This window comes from Gavialis gangeticus, unplaced genomic scaffold, assembly GCF_001723915.1.
Source record: "Gavialis gangeticus isolate Ggan-Ray unplaced genomic scaffold, GavGan_comp1, whole genome shotgun sequence".
Taxonomy (NCBI): Eukaryota; Metazoa; Chordata; order Crocodylia; family Gavialidae; genus Gavialis; species Gavialis gangeticus.
In genome coordinates, this window is record NW_017729033.1 from 89,319,341 (window position 1) to 89,341,488 (window position 22,148).

Consider the following 22,148-nt stretch of genomic DNA (forward strand, 5'->3'; position numbering starts at 1 on the left):
AGTGATTGATGTCTGTTGGACCTTGCCTGAGTGCCTTGTTTGGACAAATTGTCTCGTGGTTTACTCTTAACAAATGTGTCTTTAAAGTAGAACTGCAAGTGGTATCCTTCTCTGATGCTGGACTAGCCTAACTGGTAAATAGTTTTATTTTTAATGTGCACAGTGATTTTAGGGATAGTTAGGTTATTATGGTACTCTTTTGATAGATTTGTTTGGATGTTGCCTTCTTCTCCCCCTTTATTTTAAATGCATGTCACTGAATTTTCAGTATAAGCTCAAGTCTCTGGATTTGAATATTATCTGTCTTCTGAGACACACATGCCCTTCTGGTGGACATTCAAAGCACCTATTTTGCTTAGGTGAAGTGTATATTGCTGAAAAATGCTTCATTTAGAAATCATTTTCAAAATGGTGGTATTTGACCCCAAGTGAGTCTCTCTGGCATCCTATAAGATTGCTAGCCTTTGGTACTGGCTTTGAATCAACTTCAGGTTGCCTCAGGAACTGTGGCACAGTCCATAGTGCTCTAAGCTTTCACTCAGAGGCTTCTAATGCTGACATGAATCCTTTTGATGTTTACAGTTTTGAATACTGTTACAGTCCATGGAGGAGTGACCCCAGGAGCTCCATGCCCCATCTCTAGTGTGTCATTGGATACTGACCAGATTTTCTTCCCTAGCAGATTCTTCTTTTGGACAAAATTCCACTCTAAACCAGTACTGTTACTAGACTGTGCAGCTCAGTTGGAGGTTTCCCCAGAAAGTATGCAAAAGAAGAGAGGTTCAGGGTTTGCTGTCTCTGTAGAAACAGAATCCCTCCAGTTGTTAGTTGCCTTGACATTATTCTGCTCATAAGATGATAAGGTTTACAAAACAGAAATAAGATTTGTCTCATAAGACAGAGATCATATAAGAAAAAGAAAATGAAAAATTTGGAGATAGACTGTGCAGGAAAATAAAACATAAAAAAACTCACCCTGTTTTTCAAACTACTAACAGCTTCTGAGCAGGCTTCTTCAATATTTCCAGTGGCCAGTGCTCCAGCCGGCCATGATCAGATTGTTAGCAGCTCTCAGCAGAAGAATTAGAATGCCCCTTAGGCATAGGAGTTTCCTAGTCCACCAGTGTTCTCAAATACATGTCTAAAATGCCTTACTCTTTATTTCTGTACACAATACTTGGGGAGCATGTGTATTATGTAGGTGATGTCTTCTCCTAGACAGGAGAATCTGATAACTTTAGGTGTCCTTCTTATTTCATACTTAGATTGAAGAAGAATGCAGTATTGCTATAAATTCTTAATTTCTCTCAGTTAATTTTTATTCAGGAGGGTGAGAGACACCCTCTCAGCATTGGATTTTCTTTTGAAGTGCACTGTAGTCATTTTTTAGGTACACTGAGGCATTTCCCTGTGAAAACATGTTTCAGTCATTGGTTGATGTGTACTCCTAATCCAGGTAAACACTCAAGAGTTTTGCCACTATCCTGATTGATGTATATGCATATCAAAATCTTTTCTAGGCTACAGACAACTATTGTGTAGTGAGGAGTGTTATCTAGCTGTAAATTCGCTGCTCATCTTTTGATTAAGTCAGATTACAAACATACAAAGACACATTCATACCAAATAAAATGATTCATATCCCATGTTTACTCAATTCTAAGATGACTTTGAATTTAAGATGACCCTCCAATAATTGGATTCTAGACATTAGGAATTAGAAATTTGTTATAATTTCCTGCATCTAGAATCTAATTGTTGGGAGTGACCTTAATTTTGCTCCCCCCCGCATTGTTGTGGCAGGAAAACAGCAGCAAGGGGCTAGGCAATGGGAAAAAGCAGAAGCGAGGGGGCAAATATGGGGGGGAAGCGGAGGTAGAGGTAAGCCAGGGGAAAGGCAAATTGAGGGAAAGAGGGGCAGGGGAGCAGGCATCCCACATCCCCTGCCCTCCCGGTGACTACCATCCCACCGTTTACTTCCTGCTGCTTTGCCCACTGAACTGGGCATAGTTGGAGCCCCAGAGCTGCTCCTGCCCCACTCTGCAGGAACCAGCTGTGTTGGGAGCCTGGTTCTGCACCACAAAGATTTCTCCTTCCCTGTCCTGCTCCTTTCCCTCCCTCCTACTTCCATGAGGAGACAGGGGAAGGGAGAGTTCCATGGTGCAAAGGCAGGCTCCTAGCACAGATGCTTTTGGCAGTGTGGAGGGAGGTAGGAAGGGGAGGGAAAGGAGGAGGGAATTTGGGCAAGGAGTAGAGATTCTGCTGCATGCTGCTGATGCTGTTCCTGCCCCAGCTGGACTCCCTGCACAGCTGCTTCTCAGAGCTCCTAGTTGTAATATGCAGTTGTAAGACAAGGCTTTGTTTTCCCCATGAATGGGTAAAAATCTCATCTTAAAATCAAGTAAATACAGTAAACATACAAATGATTGATCTGATAAGCATTAGCAGTAAATAAATCTAATTTGGGGAAGTAGCTGTATGTGATAAGTAATGTGAATCACTTTTGTAGGTATACCAAGTTAATCACTCGTGTAGGGATACCTGTGACAAATACCATCAGTACAGTACCATTTTGCTTATTGTATTGACCTTTTGGGACCTGAAGTTTACAGTGTGGGTGCCCTCAAAATGCCACCAATCACTGACTCACCAGTGCTGTCATCTGTGACACTGATACCCCTTCAGTGCTGATCATTATCTTGATTTCATACTAAGCACTTCCACAGCACAAATAAGACATTCCACCTTATAGTTAGGGCTCACAATAAAAGCCGCAGCACCAGTTGAGGAGTATACTTGCTCCTCCTTAGAGTCAAGAGAACAAGTGGGGAGTTTATCCTATGTGTTCCTTGACAACCCATCCAGCTTATACCCTGTACATGTTTAATGGGAATTTGAGCTTGCGTTGGTTTAGTAGGTACAAGGAGTAGATATCCCTCACCATGCTACCTGAGTACTTTTTGATATCGTTCTTGATAAAAGATGTTTTCTGGGACCAGAGATCTTCCAAAACTGTTGCTTTTAAATTGAAATAATTTTCTCTAGAAAATTCGGAGAGGGTTCAGTACTATCCTGAGGGGCCTCACACTCACTTTCAACCAAAACAAACCTCAGATGAGGAACAGAAGCTGCAACAACAAGCAGTAGAGCTCATTGCATGTGCTGTTTCTTTTTACTCATCAGTAGAAGTTTCCTCAACTATATTCTGTTCTGATACAAGTCTTTTCAGGATTTGCTGCAGAGGATGGCAGAAGCTCAGTGGAAATTCCTATCAAAAGTCTGAAAAACGTCTGGTCATTTTTCCATTCATCCTGCTGGAGAATTAGGTTGTGCCAGGGGTGGGCAAAGTCTGACCCATTGGCCATATCAGGCCCATGGTGGACTCCATGTCCCAGCAGCCCCTGCCTGCATTGCTGCAGCTAGTTTCCCTTGAGACCTGAGTAGCATGGTTTCCATGCTGTCACTGCTGCAAGATCCCAGCCCCGGCCCCAGATCAGTTCCCTACCCAGCTGCGCGCCCTGCCAGTGGTGCTGGGGCCAGTCTCCATGGAAGGCCTGGTCTCATGCTCTCATGGCCGTGCTGTTGCTGGGGTCTCCATGGAAACTGTCTGCAGCAACATGGGAAGCAGCTTCTGGGAAATGGAGTCTGGCCACTGGCCGGATCCATCCACCCCCGGGCTATGCCAATCAATGAGGGCTTGGTGGAGCCTGCACATCCTCTATAACAGATGCAAGCTTCAGTCTGAACTACATCTAAAAGAAGACATTTGCAACATAAGGTACTCCTGTTAGTTTTTGAATACTTGTACACACATCTAGCTCTCAGGTCATTGGTTGTGACACCTGCAGAAGAAAGATCCAGGCAGGAAGAATCGAGAACCCAGAACCACACTTAAGGAAAAGAAACTTAAGTGCTTTGGCTTATTTAGGAAGGAGTAGACACATCTATGCTTGAAATGAATGCACCTGAATAAACTCCAGTACAGTTTGCACCAGAGTTTATTGTTCCTGGGTGCAGCATCATTGCATGCACCCAGGAGCGCAGCATGTTAAGCCATGGCAGTGCAGCCCCATCTGTCAAGGGGCTGGGAGGTCAGTCTGCCAGCCCAGAGCTGCTCCGCCCTGGCTTAATGTGCTGTGGAGGGGCTGGCTGGGGCATGAGAGTGCTACACTGTGGGGCTGGCTGGCAGGCCCATACTGTAGCACCCTTGTGCCCCAGGCAGCCCTAGTCACTGTCTACAAGTGTGCTGCAGCACATACACTAAATTACTCCACCATAGGATAGTACTCATGTCAGGCAGTACTATCCTACAGCAGAATTAATTAGTTCACTGTGGCCTAATAACACTGGATGTCTAGACATTGATGCTTTACTGCAGAGCTAATTAGTCTACTTTGTAGTAAAATGCACATGTAGATACACCCAGTGTTACTTTTTTGCCAGCTTCTAGTGTGGAATTGCAAATTAGCTGTTATTGTTAGGGTATGGTAAATCTTAACTTTGGTCAGATAAAGAATATTGTCAATAAACTTGCTCAAGGATCGAAGTATGAGCTGAAGTCTTTGATATAGGACTAAAAATATAAACCTAAATTTAGACCGCTGCTGATGCCTCAAACTGCACCAAGATCTCTGGCAATTTGATGCAACAGTGAGAGCACAGAAGACAACACATTCCATGATGTCACCTTGTCCTAAATCAATATAGGTGACTTAATATTACTCAAAGAACATAATAAGAGTAAATAATATTATTTAAAGAACTGTAGCTTGTTCATTTTTTTTCTTACTTTAAGGTGTCCCTAGTAATGGTAAGTGAACTAAATTGGAAGTATATTTTATACTGATATATATTTTAATTGGATGTATGGTGTTACCAGTTCGTGTTCCAGTTACCCTCTCAAGGTTTTTTATTAAAATATATTGTATGAGTAGAGAGCTCTGTAAATCACGGAGGAAGTGCCCTCCTCAGTGGCTCCATAATTTTTTTCATTTTGCCACTTGTCCCATTTCCCCCATCACTCCTGATTGGTGGAGGGGTCCTGCCAGCTGGGTCATTTGCTGCTGATCACTGGGGAAGTAAAAACCATTGTTTAAAATATGCTATGGTTTTTGCCTCCCCACCAGCCAGCAACAAATAATGCAGCCAGCAGGGCCTCTCTGCCAATCAGTGGTGGGGAGACAAAAACCGCAGCAGGTTTAAAACTGTGGTTTTTGCTTCCTAGGCCTAGTTGGTGCGCCCCTTCCACCAATCAGGGCTGCAGGGGGCATTGGTGGGCACGCAGTGAAATGAAAAAAATTAAAGGAGCCACTGCAGGTGGCACATCCTCTGAGATTTACAGAGATCCCTATATATGAGACATTACCGAGCTCCATAACTTCAAGTAGATAAGGCTTCATTTATGCCCTGATTGAGGAAGACATTGCTATTTAGGGCAGAATATTAAGCATAGGCTGTGCTCCCAGGCATATATTTATAGTTACAGAAATGCTAAAATATTGTCTTAAAGAGGGTTACCATAAGCATAGGCAGAAGGCCTTTGCTATGAGTATTTAAACTTAAGCTGCATAGATATAATAAATTACATTTTTTGCAGGATCATAGCACTTCCAATTTGCCTATTTAGAAATGAAAGTGATATATTGCAGGTTGAACTTCAATATGTTCTTCATTTTTTTGGAACCTCCATCATTTTAGTGGTCATTCAATTTTCTTATTAAATCTTTATTTTTGTAACTCTTAAAGGATAATACATTTCCTGGCTGCTTCCAGTAACATTCTAAGCACTAAATTATTTTTTTTCACTGTTCATTTTTTTAGGTCATTTCCCAGAAGCATAAAAGTTGGAAATGTGAGTTTCATCCCCCTCCAACTTATTTATACTCTTCTTTCAATATTTTTCCATGTGGGCCCAATTTAGGCATATATATTCTCTGCATGCAAGCTTGGGCTTGGGTTAATTTGGCCAACAATGTGCATTGGGCTATATGTCTTGCATGCCCTTTCACCCTAATATCCACACAGTGAGAGCTTAAAAGGAGGAACCTCTCCAGCTGCCACTACTATATTATGTGCAATTGCTTCCCCATACATCAAATCTCTGAAGTCACCTAGCAATGTCTTTAGTTGGCTGATTCTAGCTTCCATCTCACCCACCTTCAAGAATATGTCAGAAATATCAACTGCTATTGAAGGGACTTGAATATTTTCCTACATTCTGTCCTTGGGTCTTTACTAAGGGTGTTAGCTCATTAAATATCTAAGCAGCCTGGTCCTACTGAGTTCACATTTTGGAGCAAAGAGCCCAGGAATAGGATCGATTGGCTTTATATTGACTAAACTTCCTACAATGGGAGGAAAATCTGAAGCTGGATAAATTGTCTTAGGACAACAGGGATCAGCTCCACACTGCTCCCCATCCTCAATCTCAGAACCAAACCTACACTCATAATCTTGGATCGCACGTATGCCACCCCTGCTTTTGTAACCAAACAGTTCCTCCCACTCTCTGGTAGAGCTTGTCCAAACCACCAACTCTGCTTCTTATGCCTGTGGGTTTGTGGTATTACCCAGTTAGAAAAAAGGAATAATTTTGGAATACAAAATTCTGTCTTAAATATTGAAAAGAAATTCTAGCAATTAATAGTTCAGCTTATTTTTATTAATGATGTATCATTTTGGATCAAAATACAGGTTTTTCTACATAAACTAGTAATTTTTACTTTAAATTATTGGTATACAGAATGCTGATTCATAAAATTTGAGCTTGTGGGGAAATGTATTACTAAATAAATTAACCCTATATTTTATACTTCCTCCATTATTAATTTCTTCTTGACTTTTTTTCAGACTTGTCCTATGTATATTTTCCATATTTTATCTTGGATATTTAAGCTAGGGTCCTGGTACTGGAGTTAGAAGAAAATAGGAGAGTTCAAAATATTCATGTCCCATATTAGAAGGAGCAAAAAAAACAGAATAGAAAGTTAAGACAACAAAAATTTGGAAGCGGGAAAGCAGAGACGTGTAAAAATACACTCTTCAGACTTTTAAAAGATAGTAGTGTTGAAGGTTGTGCCTTTATTGCAGACAGAACTGGAAATGCTTTATAACTTTATATACAGGAACTATATCATCCTTTGCTGGGAGTGACCCTGCATTTATTAACCTATGTATAGCAATACTACATGAAATTCTAAGAAGTGGAAAATACCAAATCCTACTGAAACTGCAGAGGTCATCTGAGTTAGAAGTAGTGTGGTTATAACATAGGTTGCAGTTTTTCATATATATATGAAAATAAATAAATATATATATATAAAATAAATAAATAAATAAATAAATAAATAGTTGGAAGAATTCCATCAACATTTTTTCTTTTTTAAATCTGTTTTCTGGAAACATTTCAGTTTAATTGAACTGATGAAGTCCCAAACAAGATTTGGGTGAGATCTTGATTGCTAAGTATGATGTCAGGGTTTCTTCTTTCTCCCTCAGCTTTTCATGCAGGTTATCAGAGGCCTAAAGTTTCTTGGATCTTTACAGCCTGCCAGGGATCCTGGAGGGCCAAGTAGATCCAGATTGAAATAGACATAGTTCTTTTCTGAAATAGAACATTTGTCAGTTGCACTGCTATTGACCATGGATGCAACTTCCATCAGTGGGACTGCTCATACTGCATGGAATTAAACATGTTTGTACATTTTTTATAGGATTGGGTCTGTATTTTATAAAACCATTTGGTTATTCTTTGAAAAGCAATGATAATGCAAAAAAAAAAATGGAAAAGAAAGAAAATGAGATTAATCATTTATCTTAGTTCCACTTTAAGTTTCCTGTTTCAGAAGTGTTCTATAACAAGTGACCAATTTTGGTTTGTGAATTGTGAGTTGGTTTGTGAGTTGTGTGATGCCAAGGTGGCTTATATATGGCTTCCAAGGAGTCCCTCAACAAATTATTTGAACTGGGGCACTGTGCACACGCGATTGACTCTGAGGCAGGTGCATCTCAAAAATGTTGTGTCCTCTGACTCTCAGCTGTTTCAGGATTTTGGTTTCTGGCTAAAACGGGCTCTCAACACCTGACTTGTTCTGCAGCTAACAGGGTTTCCAACTGGTCAAAAAATTTGGTGGTGGGGGAGCAGTGGCAGTGTTGATTGCTGCTCCCCAGCTGCCAAATTTCCAGTCCATAGGAGTCCTGTCAGTGGATAGCATGGCCCTGCATGCGATCATGGTGCGTGGGGCTGGGGTGGTGTAGGGCCCAATCCCAGTGTTTGGGGGTGGGGCAGCACAGGGCAGGACCCAGGTGGTGCAAGGCTAGATCCTGGTGTGTGAGACCCAGCCCCATGTGCTGATATTGCAGGGGATCCAGCCTGTATGCTGGGCCCATGCTACTTACCTGGGTTGCAGTGCTGAAAATTTGAGTAGCACTTGACTAGAAGATTTAGGAAATGTGGCCACCCCTGATTGTATTATTTACAGAAGGAGAGGAAGGATGCCTACTGGTTTATTACATAACTGAGGTTGTTGTGTGGCTTATTTCACTACTACCTGTACAGTCCATTGTGATTCTCAGATGATAGGTGGGGAAGAAGTACAAAATCATATTATTTTGTGTAAAAGTATTGTGTTTATAATTGTATTTATAAGTTTCTTTGAAGACTTTTAAAAAAGTTAAAAGTATTATTTGTGGTGTTTCTTTTAATGTTTTGCTTTTCCTATTCAATAGTGCTAAGGTAGAAAATTTGTAAATGTCCATATAATCGGTAAGAAACTTAATTACATATTTGAATATACTTGAGTTTGCTGTTCACTTAAGTGTTCTCTCTTGTCAGGCCTCCATGAATGCTTCTTACCAAATTATCCTATAACTGGAGAATATTCTGACTACATACAAATAATATTTTAAGTATTTCATTTCACTATACGTGGTTCCATGAGACAGGTCATGTTGAAATAATATCATTTTAATAAATGGGTAAAAGTATGCAAATAATAATTAAAATGTGTCAAACTTTCTTAAATAACTGTATCTTTTTATAGCAGAATTACTCCAACAAATTAATTCCTATCTGCTGTAATGACTATCATACTGAAATCGTCTGTAATTTTTATATCTATCTATCTATCTATCTATCTATCTATCTATCTATCTATCTATCGATTTAAAATTAAATTAATTATTGTAATGTAAGTAGAACTTGCTAGTGAGATATTAATAAAATGCACAATACCAAAATATGCCATACTAGTTATTAAAATGTAGAAAAAATGTGATTCATTTGTTAAAACATTCAGTTTTGTGGGCAAATATCACTTTATTCATGTAGAGTACTATATAATATCCTCATTCAATGAAAACTTTTATTAGCAAATGAAAGCTTAGAAGTTCTGATATTCTACCCAATTCTATAGCCTTTACTAAGGTAAAATATCCGTTGCCTTAAATTGAGATTTTTCCCAAGCAGGATGAGTTCACATCTCAATATCTAATACAGCTGTGTGGTTTGGAAACTCATTGGCCTATTTACTCTGTCAAACCACCCATGAAATGGCAAAATTAAAAAAAATCTTGATATGATTAAGTCAACCATCTTATGACAGTGTTGGGCTGTATACAGGTGCTTTGATTCCCACTGTCTACTAACTTCTGTTGTGGAGGAGAATTCTTTGTTATAGATGTAACTTAAATATTGGTATGAAAAGCTGAATATCTTGGTAGTAATGTTGCTCCTGTCAGGGAATATTTTTCTCTACAAGGTTTATATTTTCCACTGAATACATTTTAAAGAAGAAAACAATATTAAAAAAACACCATATAATGATTATTTCTACTTCTGCATATCTTTCTCGTAGAACTACATTTATTTTTACCAAATTATAATACACACTGTACTTTGGGTATGTATTGTTTCTTGCATCTATAGATGCTATAGGAAAAGTAATATCTGCAGCATTCAGTCAGAGACTGTGCAACTTAACAGGAGGTATCACCTATTTCCTCACCTTCCTGTTTTTCACCATTTTAAGAAATCAGAATTGATGAAGGATTTACAGGTGGAAGGCCTAGAAAAATTCAAAGTGTATTTTCTTCTTGAACTGTGGCAAAACACCCTGATATGACATATCAGGAGATAGGTTCCTGTTTTATCCTTGTAACGGTATAAATGCAGTTGATAGTGACATTCCTCCTATTAATACCGAGCTCTGGACATTTTAGAATTGCTTTAACTACAAGCCATGAGTTTACCTCTCTTAGAACAACAGTCTACTCAGAAAAAAATTTACTTTTCTTCAGTGGAGGATTTTGTCCTAGTGTTTCTATGACCATAGATGGTTATCTTAGGTTGCAGTCTAGTTTTCGTGGCCATGATTTACAAACTGCTCTTGCACAGAAAGATGCTGCCCTTCAGTAGAGAGATGCTCTAGGCCTCTCTTTTGAGAGACTGAATAAGCATGATAACGTGCATAATGCAGCTACTGAGCTTCTAGTGCCTGCTGGTATACCAGTGCCTGAATGAAGATAACTGTATGGTGGGGAATTATTTTGTAGCACAGGGGTTGTCAACATTTTACAAGCTGTGGACTAGAACGACTGTGCTGTGATCCAGCTCAGGTTGGTGGCTTTGACAGTGCGTCAATAGTGAGGGGCTTTCCCTGTGCTTAGGATGGAGCCAGGCAGCTGGGAACTATATCCGTGCTGCCACTGCTTCTCCCAGTCCTCTGTTCCTTGGCTGTGGCACCAGGTGCAGCTTTCAGCTGATGGGGAACTGGACTGGGACCAGGTATCTTCCAATTGCCTTTGCATTGCTGTTGTTTCTCCCTTTTCCCCACTCCTGCTCCTCCCCACCCTGGGTTTGTGGAGCATGTACAGCTGGATGCTTCCTCACTAATTGGAAGCTGTGCATTAGGGCTGTGTGAAGCTTCAGTAGCTGATTCGATTCAGTGGCCGAATCTCCGAATACAAATTGAATTGGGAGACCCATTACAAGGTCTGAATCAATTCAGAAGCCTTGGAATCGATTCAGAGAGATTGGAGATTCAGAAGGCTTGCAAGAAACAGAAACTGAGAAGAGGGAGGGGGATGGGGAAAAGGAAAAGGATATATATGGAAAAGGATGAGAGTGGGGAAAGACTGCTCTGATATTGACATCTGTAGCTGGCCAGTGACTGTGATCTTTTTCTGAGTTTCCTTCAAATCACAGTGGTCTGGGGGAGGGATATAGAAACAACACATCAAGCTGTGTCTGAAGTGATCTGTGACTTCTGTGAGGTGTGTCTCTTGGCCCGGCAGCATCTGAAAGGCTCTGGCTTGCTATCTAGTCTCTTGCTAGCTAGTTTTTAAGTTGTATCCAATCCTTTCCTACTTATCCTTGGCTACAATCCCTATTGTTATCCCTATTCATTCCTTTCAACTTATTCTTTCTGCCAAATCCTCTTATGTGTTTTTGTTAGTCTGTCTTGTTCTTTCCCCCCACAAAAATAAATCTGTGTTTTCCCTGACAGTGTGTCATCACTGTACAGGAAAGCACAGCATATATTACATACACTTTGCAGAACACCAAACATTATGAAGCGTGCTGGAAAGGCAGGTGCCAGCTCTTCTGTCAGGAGAGTGAGAGGGGGCAGAGGGAGAACTGCAAGTTCCCTCCACCCCAATCATGGATGTACCCTCTTTCCTGGCAGTGATGAGTCTTCTGCTGCTAGTGGGAGCAAGGAGGTGGTAGCAGTGCCTGCAACTGCAGAGTCACCACTAACACCACTAACTAGCAGCAGCATGACATGCTCTACCACAATTTCAGTTCCCAACATGAACCTTCCAGTGTCAGAGGAGGAGCTGGAGCTAGATGCACAGGAGCTGAGGAACTGAGGGCCATAGCAAAGGAAATTCTGAGGAAGGAGGAGGAATCTGAGTTTGTGCTCCGCACCCTTCAAAGTTCCCCTAGAGGGAGGTTTCCTCCTCTGGAAGGGATTTTGGAGGAGGCTGAGGTGGCTCAATTGAGGTGGCTCAGCTCCTCCTGTTGTTGTGCTTCTGCTTGGTGAGGAGGGGGATAAGCCAGGATCCCCATCCTCAACCCAAAAGTGGGCGGGTAGTATAGCGTGGGATCATTTTGAGGTGGCAGATGATCCCAGGTATGCTACCTGCCAGCACTGCCAAAGGCAGATCTGCTGGGGCAAGGGCATGAGACACTTCACTACCACGGTGATGCTGCTGCATCTCAGGAGGCAGTACTCCCTTGCCCTTGTTCCTCCTCAGCCTGGCACCAATGAGAGCATGCCCAAAAAGCAGTCCCCCTCTCACTCCAAAGCTCCTGTCTGCAAGAAGCAAAGGCAGGCCACTTTGGACCAGTGGGGGAAAGGCAAAGACAAAGACAAAGGGAGGCACATTCCAAAGGCAAGCGAGGTCCCCCAGAGCCTTGGGGAGATGCTTGCTTCGGATGGCCAGCCCTTCTCCTTTCTTTGTTGAGCATATAGGGTTCAGGTGGATCATGGAACTCATAGCCCCATCCTACCAAGTGTCCGCACACACCACCTTTAGCAGGATGGTGGTACCTTCCCTGTATGAGGCATGCAGGGAGTACTTGAGGGAGGAGCTGTGGAAGACAAGTCCGTAGATATCCTTGCATTTCACCTCAGATATCTAGAACAGCCAGGGTGGAGATCTTTCCTACCTCTCCCTCACAGGGCACTGGTGCAATCAGTCAGGGTGTTGATGGGCTGTCCTTCAAGCAGAGGTGATGGATGGGTCCAACACAGGAAGGGAGATCATGGTGGCCATGAACCACATGGTCCAGTGTTGGTTCGTTGGGCAGGGTGAGCTCACCCGTGAGTTTATGGTCACCAACAATGGGGGCAATATGGTCAAGGTGGTGCATGATGCCCACTTTGTTGGCATCTGCTGTGTGGCATACAAGTTTCACCTTGTAGTCTGGGATGCCTTAGAGGGGGACAGGACTCCTGGAGATAGTGCCATCACTACCAGCTAGCTCATTTTGAAATGCAGAAAGATGGTGGGCTACTTCTACTGGAGCATCAAGCAGGGCAAGATGCTGCAGGACAAACAAGCAGAGCTGAACATTCCAGAGCACAAAATTATGTAGAATGTGGAGACTTGGTGGAACTCCACATACCTGATGCTGGAAAGGCTGGTTGAGCAACAGAATGCCATTCATGAGATGGCCTTGGTCAGGAAGATTGGGACCAGCAGCCCCCTTAACAAAACAGTGGAATACCATCTCCCAGATTTTGGTGGTCCTCAAGCCATTCCTTGAGACCACTGAGAGCCTCAGTGCTGGCGATGCCCTCCTCAGCCAGGTGACCCCCATAGTGAGGGAGCTTGAAAATTAAATTTAGAAGTTCCAGGGGATCGAAGTTCCTGGCTGGGGCAAGCCATTTTCACCAGAGGTGCAGGCACTGGTTTAGCAGCTGAAGGAGGGCATCAAAAACTGTCTGGATCATTTGCAGTCCAGTACGGGTCATATGCTGATGGGCATGTGTGACCCGAGGGTGAAGGGGAGCATCTACAGCAGCAAAAAACCCTCGACCACTGGAAGAAGCTGCTGGTGATCAGAGTCAGGGAGGCAGAAAGGCAGAGGTGGGGGGATGTGGAAGAGGGAGATCCACTTTCCCGTGCCAGCACTCCAACCACAAGCCAATCTCCTCCACCACAGCTGCTGCCAACGTGGGCCAAGGGCATGGCTTCAAGGTTGGGGTCCAGTGGTACCAGACCCCACCATCAGGCAGGTAGTGTGGAGGCCTCAGTGGCTACCTATCTCACTGAGGACGTTGAGCCGCTGCACTGCGATCCCTTGGCCTATTGGGCAACCTGCAGCCAGGTGTGGCTGGATCTGGCCACGGTTGCTCGGGAACACTTGTCCTGTCCACTGACCAGTGTTCCAAGCGAGAGGGTGTTCAGTATTGCTGGGGATGTTGTGATATCCCGCTGCACCTCCTTGGATCCTGGTTTGGTGGAGCAGCTAGTATTCCTGAAGGTGAACCTCCCACTGCTGGGGTTCCCCAAGCTCCATGTGCAGATGGACTGAGTGCCACCGTCCTCACTCCACACCTACTTCCTTTTTTTATTTGCTTTCAGAACCTTGAGGTGCACTTTCACAGAAACTGCTGTAACACCCTGCCTGAAACCTGTCAGGTCTCATGCCTGCACGAGGGGCTACAATCCCTGCTGCATTTAACCTGCTCTGCCTTAACACACACAAGTGATACAAGTTTTGCTTTCAGCAGTTTGAAAGAAACCCCCCCTGCACCTATCTCCTTTAAGCTAGGTATGCCCTCAGAAGGGATTACCATCCCAGCTGTTCTCATCTGAATCTGCAAAAAAAGTTATAGGTATTTTAACAAATTTATAGGTATTTTAGTGATTTCCCATTATAGTCTGTGGCTGAATCTCCGAATTGGTGCTGAATCTCTGAATCCGAATCTGCTGAATCAAATTGGGACAGTGATTTGAATCACCAAATCAAATTACTGTCCCTCCAAATCGGCCAAATCTGAATCTGGGTCAAATACTTCCTGCTTCACACAGGCCTACTGCATATACTCTACAGAGCGAGCCATGGAGAGGCAGCGATAGTGTCGATGCAGCTTCCAGTTGGTTGTCCCTGGCATAGCTCCCCATGGCCTTGAAGCTACACCTGCACCACAGGCAGGGAGCAGGGGTTTGAGGTAGATGGTGGTATAGGCATCGCTCCCAGCTGCCTGGTTTTGGTGCTGGTGTAGGCAAAGGCCGTTGCCACAGACATGCCACCAAAACCACCTGGTCTGCATTGGACAAGAGCCAGGAGGGTGGGGAGAAGTAGCAACAACATGGGCATAGCTGGAAACTGGCAGGAGCTAGCACAGCTCCTTGCTGTGTGGGCATGGGTGTAGGTGCAGCCTAAGCCAGCTCCATGGACTGGATTCAGTGGCTCTATGGGCCAGATCCAGCCTGCAAGTCATCGGTTGCTGACTTAATTTGTAGCATGTATTGTCAGTTTTATAATCAGCCCTATAATGATCACCTCTTTTCTGTTGCTGAAAGACATGTCAGTCTACCTTTAGCAAGAACCAAATTTTATATTTGGAACTGTGAGCAAGAGCCAGACTTCTATGCATAACCTCTCTTGAACAGGTCAAGTTTGTAGAGTATGGTTACAGATGGTAGAATTATTTGGGTGCCCCGTCTTGGTGGGATAGCTGTGTTTTGAATCTTCATGAGTGCATGTTACTAATAAGAATTGTTCTAGCAAGTTGTGCCAGCAAGCTCCATGGATTAGCTCACCTGATAATGAGCAGTAAGGGCTGTTGTCTGTTGCTCCTGGGCAGTACTTTGAAGATGAGTATAAAAACAGAAAAGATTGACTTGTATATGGACATATTATCTATACTTGCACAAAGACTTTGATTTGGCCACATGCATGCTGTCAGCATGCAGGCAAATCCTGTCCTTTGCGCCCTTTCCTTTAGCAACTAATTTGAAAATAGGCCTTCCACTTAAAAAAAAAAAATTCTTTTTATACCTTGTAAAAAAATTACCTTGTAAGGTGGTGGATGACAGTTAATAACATATTTTTGTCTAAAGTTCCTTGCTGTTTCTTGACTTCCATATTTTAGGGATACTCTTGTATTAATGGAAAACAATGAAATATTTAGTCAAAAATGCATGCTAAAATACATCAACAATTCACAATTGTAACTTGGAACTTTTGTAATCTAAGTGCAAATTAAGATAGACTAGCAGGAAGAGTACATAAACTTCACACTTTTAGCACAACAGTTATTTAAATTCAGTGATCTAATAAGATAAGAGAAAGCTAAAGATGAAACAAAAACATACCTAGTTTCACATGTGTGCTGATTTTCATAATTCCTTAATTTTTCAGGTTCAAATGAAATTTGATACTTTTTATTCCAACATGTGATCTCCCGACACAGGCTATGGCAACTGTTGCAGCATTTTCCCAGGAAAGGGCTTACTGTCACTTGTTGTTTAATTTCATGTTTTGAATTATTTATAATCTGAATATGGCACTTCAACCACAATGCCTCTTATATTTTATTATTGATCAATTTCCCGAGTATTTCCCCCATCCTCTTTATCTGTGTCACATTTTTCTATATGGTTGATTTAAAGCTGCTTACATTTAATTTGTTCTTTATTTTTCCCCATATAGCTTAACCTTATTTCCTTTTATTAGAAACTCAGAATTTATTGTCTCTGGAGTTAACTGAAATTTATGTTGTAATTATGCAAATGAATACTGCAGATGCAAAATCTTTTTGATATTGTAAGATGGAAGGCACACATTAAGCAGTAGCCAATCAACCATTTGTAATTGGTCACTAAAAGGACTACCTACATCTGAGGCAAACTCATTAGTTACATGCAGCCTTGTGCTAGGAGAGCAATATTTCCTTTTATTAAGCAGATGGTACTATACTAATGTAGCAAAATGCTGGGCTGAGATAAGATCCATTCTGAAAATACTTTATGTAACGAGCTTTTATTTCAAAGTGTTTTATAGCACTAATAGTAAGCATAGCGAAAGAAACCCACTCTCACAAATGTTTGAGCACTCTCATTTTCAGCAGACTTGGGAAATAGTAAAGATTAAACTGTCCAAAGCCCACATGCATGTCAGTGACCTTTTAGTGTGCAACACAAACAACAAATGATAGACTCATTTGCTAAATGGAAGAAGCTTGAAATAATATTGGACTAATTTCTTCATAATAAGCTATATAGAGTTTTCTGTAATTAATGTCAAGGTTTAACATTTGTAATGGCAGTAATTTGGATATCAGAATTGAAAAAAAATATGTACCACCATACCTTATAGTCAGTTAGAGAGAGAAGGGGAATAAGATCTATGTCCATGTAATATGGCATAATGGGTAGTGCTTTTTTTAGGGCAATTATTATGGTCCTTAATGATCTCATCTTTTTTTTTTTTGTCCTTTGCTGAAATCAAAGTAAACACAAGCAACCAAGTAAACACTTGTTCAAGAAAGGAGATGCAGTCTTCAGTATGAATTTTGAATGAACACAGATTGTAGAATTAATCCTGTTTGTTCTATCTAGGATCTTATACTACACTTTTGGTTGTCTTGTGAAGCATATACATGAAAATCTGGGTGCAGGGAACCATCTGAGAGGCACAATAAAGAGGAAAGACAGTTTAAGGAATTTTATCTGAAATTTCATAGTGAAACTGAGATGGAAAATCTTTATTCAGAAAACTTACAATTATAAATGTCAAAAGAATCCCTCTAAATAGAACAAGAAAAAAATCATAACATATTAAGCACTTTACATTTTACATTTTTAAAACTTTAATATATCCAGCTTGTGAATGAAATAATACGCTATGTCAGAAGAGGGCAGCAAGTTGCAGGGTATTATTTTTTAGGATCTTCGAGAGTTTATTTCCATCCTATTTTAAATTTCTTGTTTAACATTTGCATTAGGTTTTCTTTAAATGAAGTATTTAGAGGTTCACAGTGAGGGTTCACATTTAACCCATATGAGCTAGATTCAGTTATTTAACTAATTGAACCCTTTTAAATATAACTGTGGGCACTCTAAAAATGTTATTTGTATCTCTTTATTTGCTTCAGGGTGTTCCAGGACCTGGACAATATGAAATAAAAAGTCACTTTGAGAAGGAGTATACAACACAAAGTGGAAACAAAGTTACACATGCTCCTTTTCTTACACAGTCCAAAGTAGGTGGCAGAATATTTTTTCCTTTTATACTTTACTGGTTAAAAATTGCCTGAATAAGAAACCTGCAGGATAATCAACAGATGGTAATAGGTCATGGTCAGTAAATTATATTTTCCTTTACCTGTGTTTTGTGTGTTGATGAGTGTGGGTGGTTCATATTGGTGAGATGGATAGAAAAATATACAGGGACATGCATTTGTTTATCTTCATGAGTGTACGTGTATACACAAAACAGATAAAACTATGTTTGCATTGCTATGTGCATTGCTATATGTGTGTGTATATCAGTGTATGTGTGTAATGTATGCCTGTATAGAAAATATAATCATATGTATATCTGAATTTCACTTCAACCATACACTTTCGTAAAGAAAACACAAATGAGGCTCCATATACACTTTCAGAGAAAAATGTCTGCCTTTATCTCACTGCTGAATAATGAATCAGAACCATTAGCAAATAAAGAGGCTATAATTTAGAACAGAGGGCAGCAATCTCTGGCCTGTGGACCAGATCCAGCCTGCAGAGCCATTTGATCCAGCTTGCAGACCTGGGGCTTTGGTGGCATTCAACAGAGGGCATTAAGTGCCAGCTGTGAGTGCATGCTCTGTGCTGCCATGGGGAAAAGCAGTGCCATTTGGGTCCTAGTGCCCACCCATCTGCTTCTGACCCAAATTGGGTCACTCCAGCCCACAGCCTAAAAGGTTGTTGACTGCTGATTTAGAACCCTGTGGTTATCCTCTTTGTCTCACACTTTAAAATATAACTCTCAAAATGCACAATATAACTCTTAAACCTGTAATGAAAAGTCAGAGGTGATGGAAGGTACAGCATGCAAATCTCTCTGCTTTGTTAATCAAATTACCACTTACATCCTATTTCAATCACCCTTCCTACAAACCATTGTAAAATTTTGAGATTATTATACTGAGAGTTCATAAACCAAGTATAAAAAAATAGGAATGTAGAGATGGAAAGGACCTCACAAAGTCATCTAGTCCAGCTTCTTGCTCAAAGCAGAATCATTCCTGACTAAATCATCCCATCCAAGTGTCTGCCCTGCCTGCTCTAGAAAATGTTCAGGAATGGAGATTTGACAATTTTTGTGGTTAGCCTGTTCCAATGTTTGACCACCTTCATAGTCAGAAAGTTCCTCCTAATCTCCAACCTAAATTCCCCTGCTGAATCTTAAGGCCGTTACTCCTAGTCATGTCATCTACAATGATGGAGAAAAGCCCTTCTCCATCTTCTCTGTAATTGCCCTTCAGGTATCTGAAGACTGTTAACAAATCTCCCCTCTGTCTTCTCTTCTCCAGATAAATAATCCTAGTTCTTTCACCCTTTGTCATAAATTTTGCCTCCCAGGCCTCTAATAATTTTTGTTGCTCCACGATGGACTTTTTCCAAACTGCCCACATCCTTCTTGAAATGTGGGACCCCAAACTGGACACACTGTTCCACACTGAATCAAGAGAAGAATCACTTCTCTTGATTTACAAGTGATTATCCTATTAGTACAACCCAGGATGCTGTTGGGTTTTTTTTTGCAACAAGAGCACACTGTTGGCTCATATTCAGCTTATGATCATCTGTAACCCCCAGGTCCTTCTCTGCAGTACTTCAGTCTAGCTAAATGCTCCCCAGTCTGTATTTGTGCTTGCAATTATTCTATCCTAAGTGCAGGACTTTGCACTTGTCCTTGCTGAATCTCATCTGATTAATTATGGACCATTTCTCCAGTTTATCCAGGTCTTTCTGGACCCTAGCCCTACCCTCTTGAGTATCTGCAACTCCACTCATCCACAGATTTTCTAATCTGTACACTCAGTTACATCATCCAAATCATTAATGAAGATGTTAATACTGGGCCCAGAATTAGGAACCCCACTTGATATCTCCTCTCAGCCATTCAGGACTACTTGTTATGGTGATCCAGCCAGTTATGTATCCACCTTACTGTACTTTAGCCCATATTTCCTTAGCTTGTTGATGAGATTGTTGTGAGACAGTGTCAAAAGCCGTGCTAAAATCAAGGTATATCTCATCCACTGCTCTCCCTGCATCCTCAGAGCCTGTCACCATATCATAGAAGGAAATCAGGTTAGTCAGGCATGATTTGTTCTTGGTGAATCCATGTTGGCTGTTCCTGATCACACTGTTCTCCTCTAGGTGGACTGTAATTGATTCTTTAAGGCCCTGCTCCACGATCTTTCCAGGTATTAAGGTCAGACTGGTCTGTAATTCCCCATATCCTCCTTCTTCCCTTTTTTAAATATGGGCACTGTATTTGCTCCTTTCCAGTCATCTGGGACCTCACTTGGATTCCTCAGGTTCTCAAAGAGGATAATCAATGGCTCTGAAATTACCTCAAGCCAATTCCTTCAGTATGCTAGAGTGCATCTCATCCAGACCTAGCCACTTGAAAGCATCTATCTTCTCTAAGTAATCCCTAATATGTTCTTCTACTCTAAATATTTTGTTTCTTTCCCTATCCTTGCTGTCACCTGCAGTCATCATCTGGTAGCTGACCCTACTTGTGAAGACTGAAGTAAAAAAGGGAATACTTTAGTCTAAACCAATGGTTCCCAAACTCTGATAGATTGTGCACCACCAATTTAAAATGATACAACCTTAAGTACCACCAGCAAACTTTCCAGTTCAACCTTAAGTACCACCAGCAAACTTTTCAGTTCAACCTTAAGTACTACCAGGAAATTTTTGCCATATAAAGTAATTATTATAAATCTGCTAACACATACCACTGACAGGTTGTCTGTGTACCACTGATGGTACCCACACCACAGATTGGAAACCGCTGACTAAAGTGAAAAAGGGAATACTAGTTTAGATGAAAGTGAAAATGGTTATACTTTCTATGTCATCCATAACTAGATTGCCAGCTGTATTCTGTAAGGGACATACAGTTACATCTTAAATCATGCCTTTTTTCCCTGCATATTTTCCCCTATTAAGATCATAGAATCATACACATCATAAAAATTAAGGACTAGAAGGTACCTTGAAAGATCATCTAGTCCAACCCCCCCTGCTCTGGGCAGGAATACTGCTGAGATCAAATTATCCCAACAAGGTGTCTGTCCAGTCTCCTCTTGAAGACTTCCAAGGTTGAGGGCTGCACCACCTCGTTGAAGTCTGTTCCAGATTCTGGTCACCCTTACTGTAAAGAAACTCTTCCCTGCATCCAACCTGAAATCATCCTCTAACAGTTTATGGCCATCGCTCCTTGTCCTCCCCTGGGGCTCCCTAGTGGACTTCTTTTCTCCCAGCTCCTTATATTCACCCTGTTACATACTTACAGATGGCCACCAAGTCCCCTCCTCAGTCTACTTTTCTCCAGGCTGAACAGTCCCAGAAACCTTAGTCTTTCCTCATAAGGTTTGATGATCAAGTTTCCACTTGTTTTAGAATTCCTTTTTAAGTTTCATGTCTTTGAAGAGGTTGTCGTCTAGCCAGGATAGCTTCATGTTGCTTCCTGTTCTTCTGTCATATCAGGATATCTTGTTCCTGTGCCCTTAAGAGGGCCTCCATAAAGTACAGGATTCCTTTTCCCCTCAGACTTGCCTCCCAGGGGATCCTGCCCACCAGTTCCTTGAGCTTGTCAGAGTCTGCTTTTCTGAAGTCTAGTATCTTTATTCTGCTGTTCTCCTTCCATCCTCCCCTTAGTGTACTGAACTCTTATCTTTTCATGATCACTGTCACCTGAGTTATCTTCCATGTTCACATTCTCAGCCAATTCCTCCCTGTTTGTGATCAGTAAGTCAAGAGGAGCTTTCTCCCTAGTTGGCTTCTCTGCCATCTGCATAAAAAATTTATCCCCAATACACTCCAGAAATTTGCTGCATTGCTAGTACACAACTATGTTTCCCTCCCAACATGTATCCCAATAGTTTAAAGCCCCCACAAGAACTGAGCCCTGTGATTTGGAAACTTCTATCAGTTGTGCAAAGAAGGCTTGTCTACCTCCTTCTCTGGGTTTGGAGGCCTGTAGCAGATGCCCATCATGATACCACCACTGCAGTTCTCCCCTCTGACCTTTACCCAGAGGCTTTCAACAAGCCTACCTTCCAGTTTGTAGGGCATCTCTGAACATATGTGTATGCACTTTATATGTATATATGGCAGTGGTTTTCAGCTTGTGGTCTGGGAACCCCTGGGGTCCATAGGCTATGTTCAAGGAGTCCATGAAACATGACTGTGATCAATCTAAAGTATCTGAATACCCACACTTACAATTTAAAAGGTTATCCACCTCCATTTGAAATTTGCAAAGGGGCCTGCAAATGAAAAAAGTTGAAAACCACTGACATAGGGAAACACCTTTTCCTTCTACCTCCCCCCCCCCCCAAAAATTTTTTTCTGAACAAACCAAGCAAAAAAAAAATGGGATTTTCATGGGGAAATCCCAG

General features: G+C 41.5%; 1 protein-coding gene across 1 annotated transcript in view; it reads left to right on the forward strand.

The window, feature by feature from the left end:
* The window catches only part of STPG2 (sperm tail PG-rich repeat containing 2), a 744,920-nt gene that overhangs the window by 183,195 nt on the left and 539,577 nt on the right, over positions 1-22,148 (forward strand). Inside the window, exon 7 of the mRNA XM_019526495.1 lies at positions 17,613-17,720. Within this exon, the coding sequence (XP_019382040.1) occupies positions 17,613-17,720 (108 nt within the window). The remainder of the gene's footprint in view (positions 1-17,612; positions 17,721-22,148) is intronic.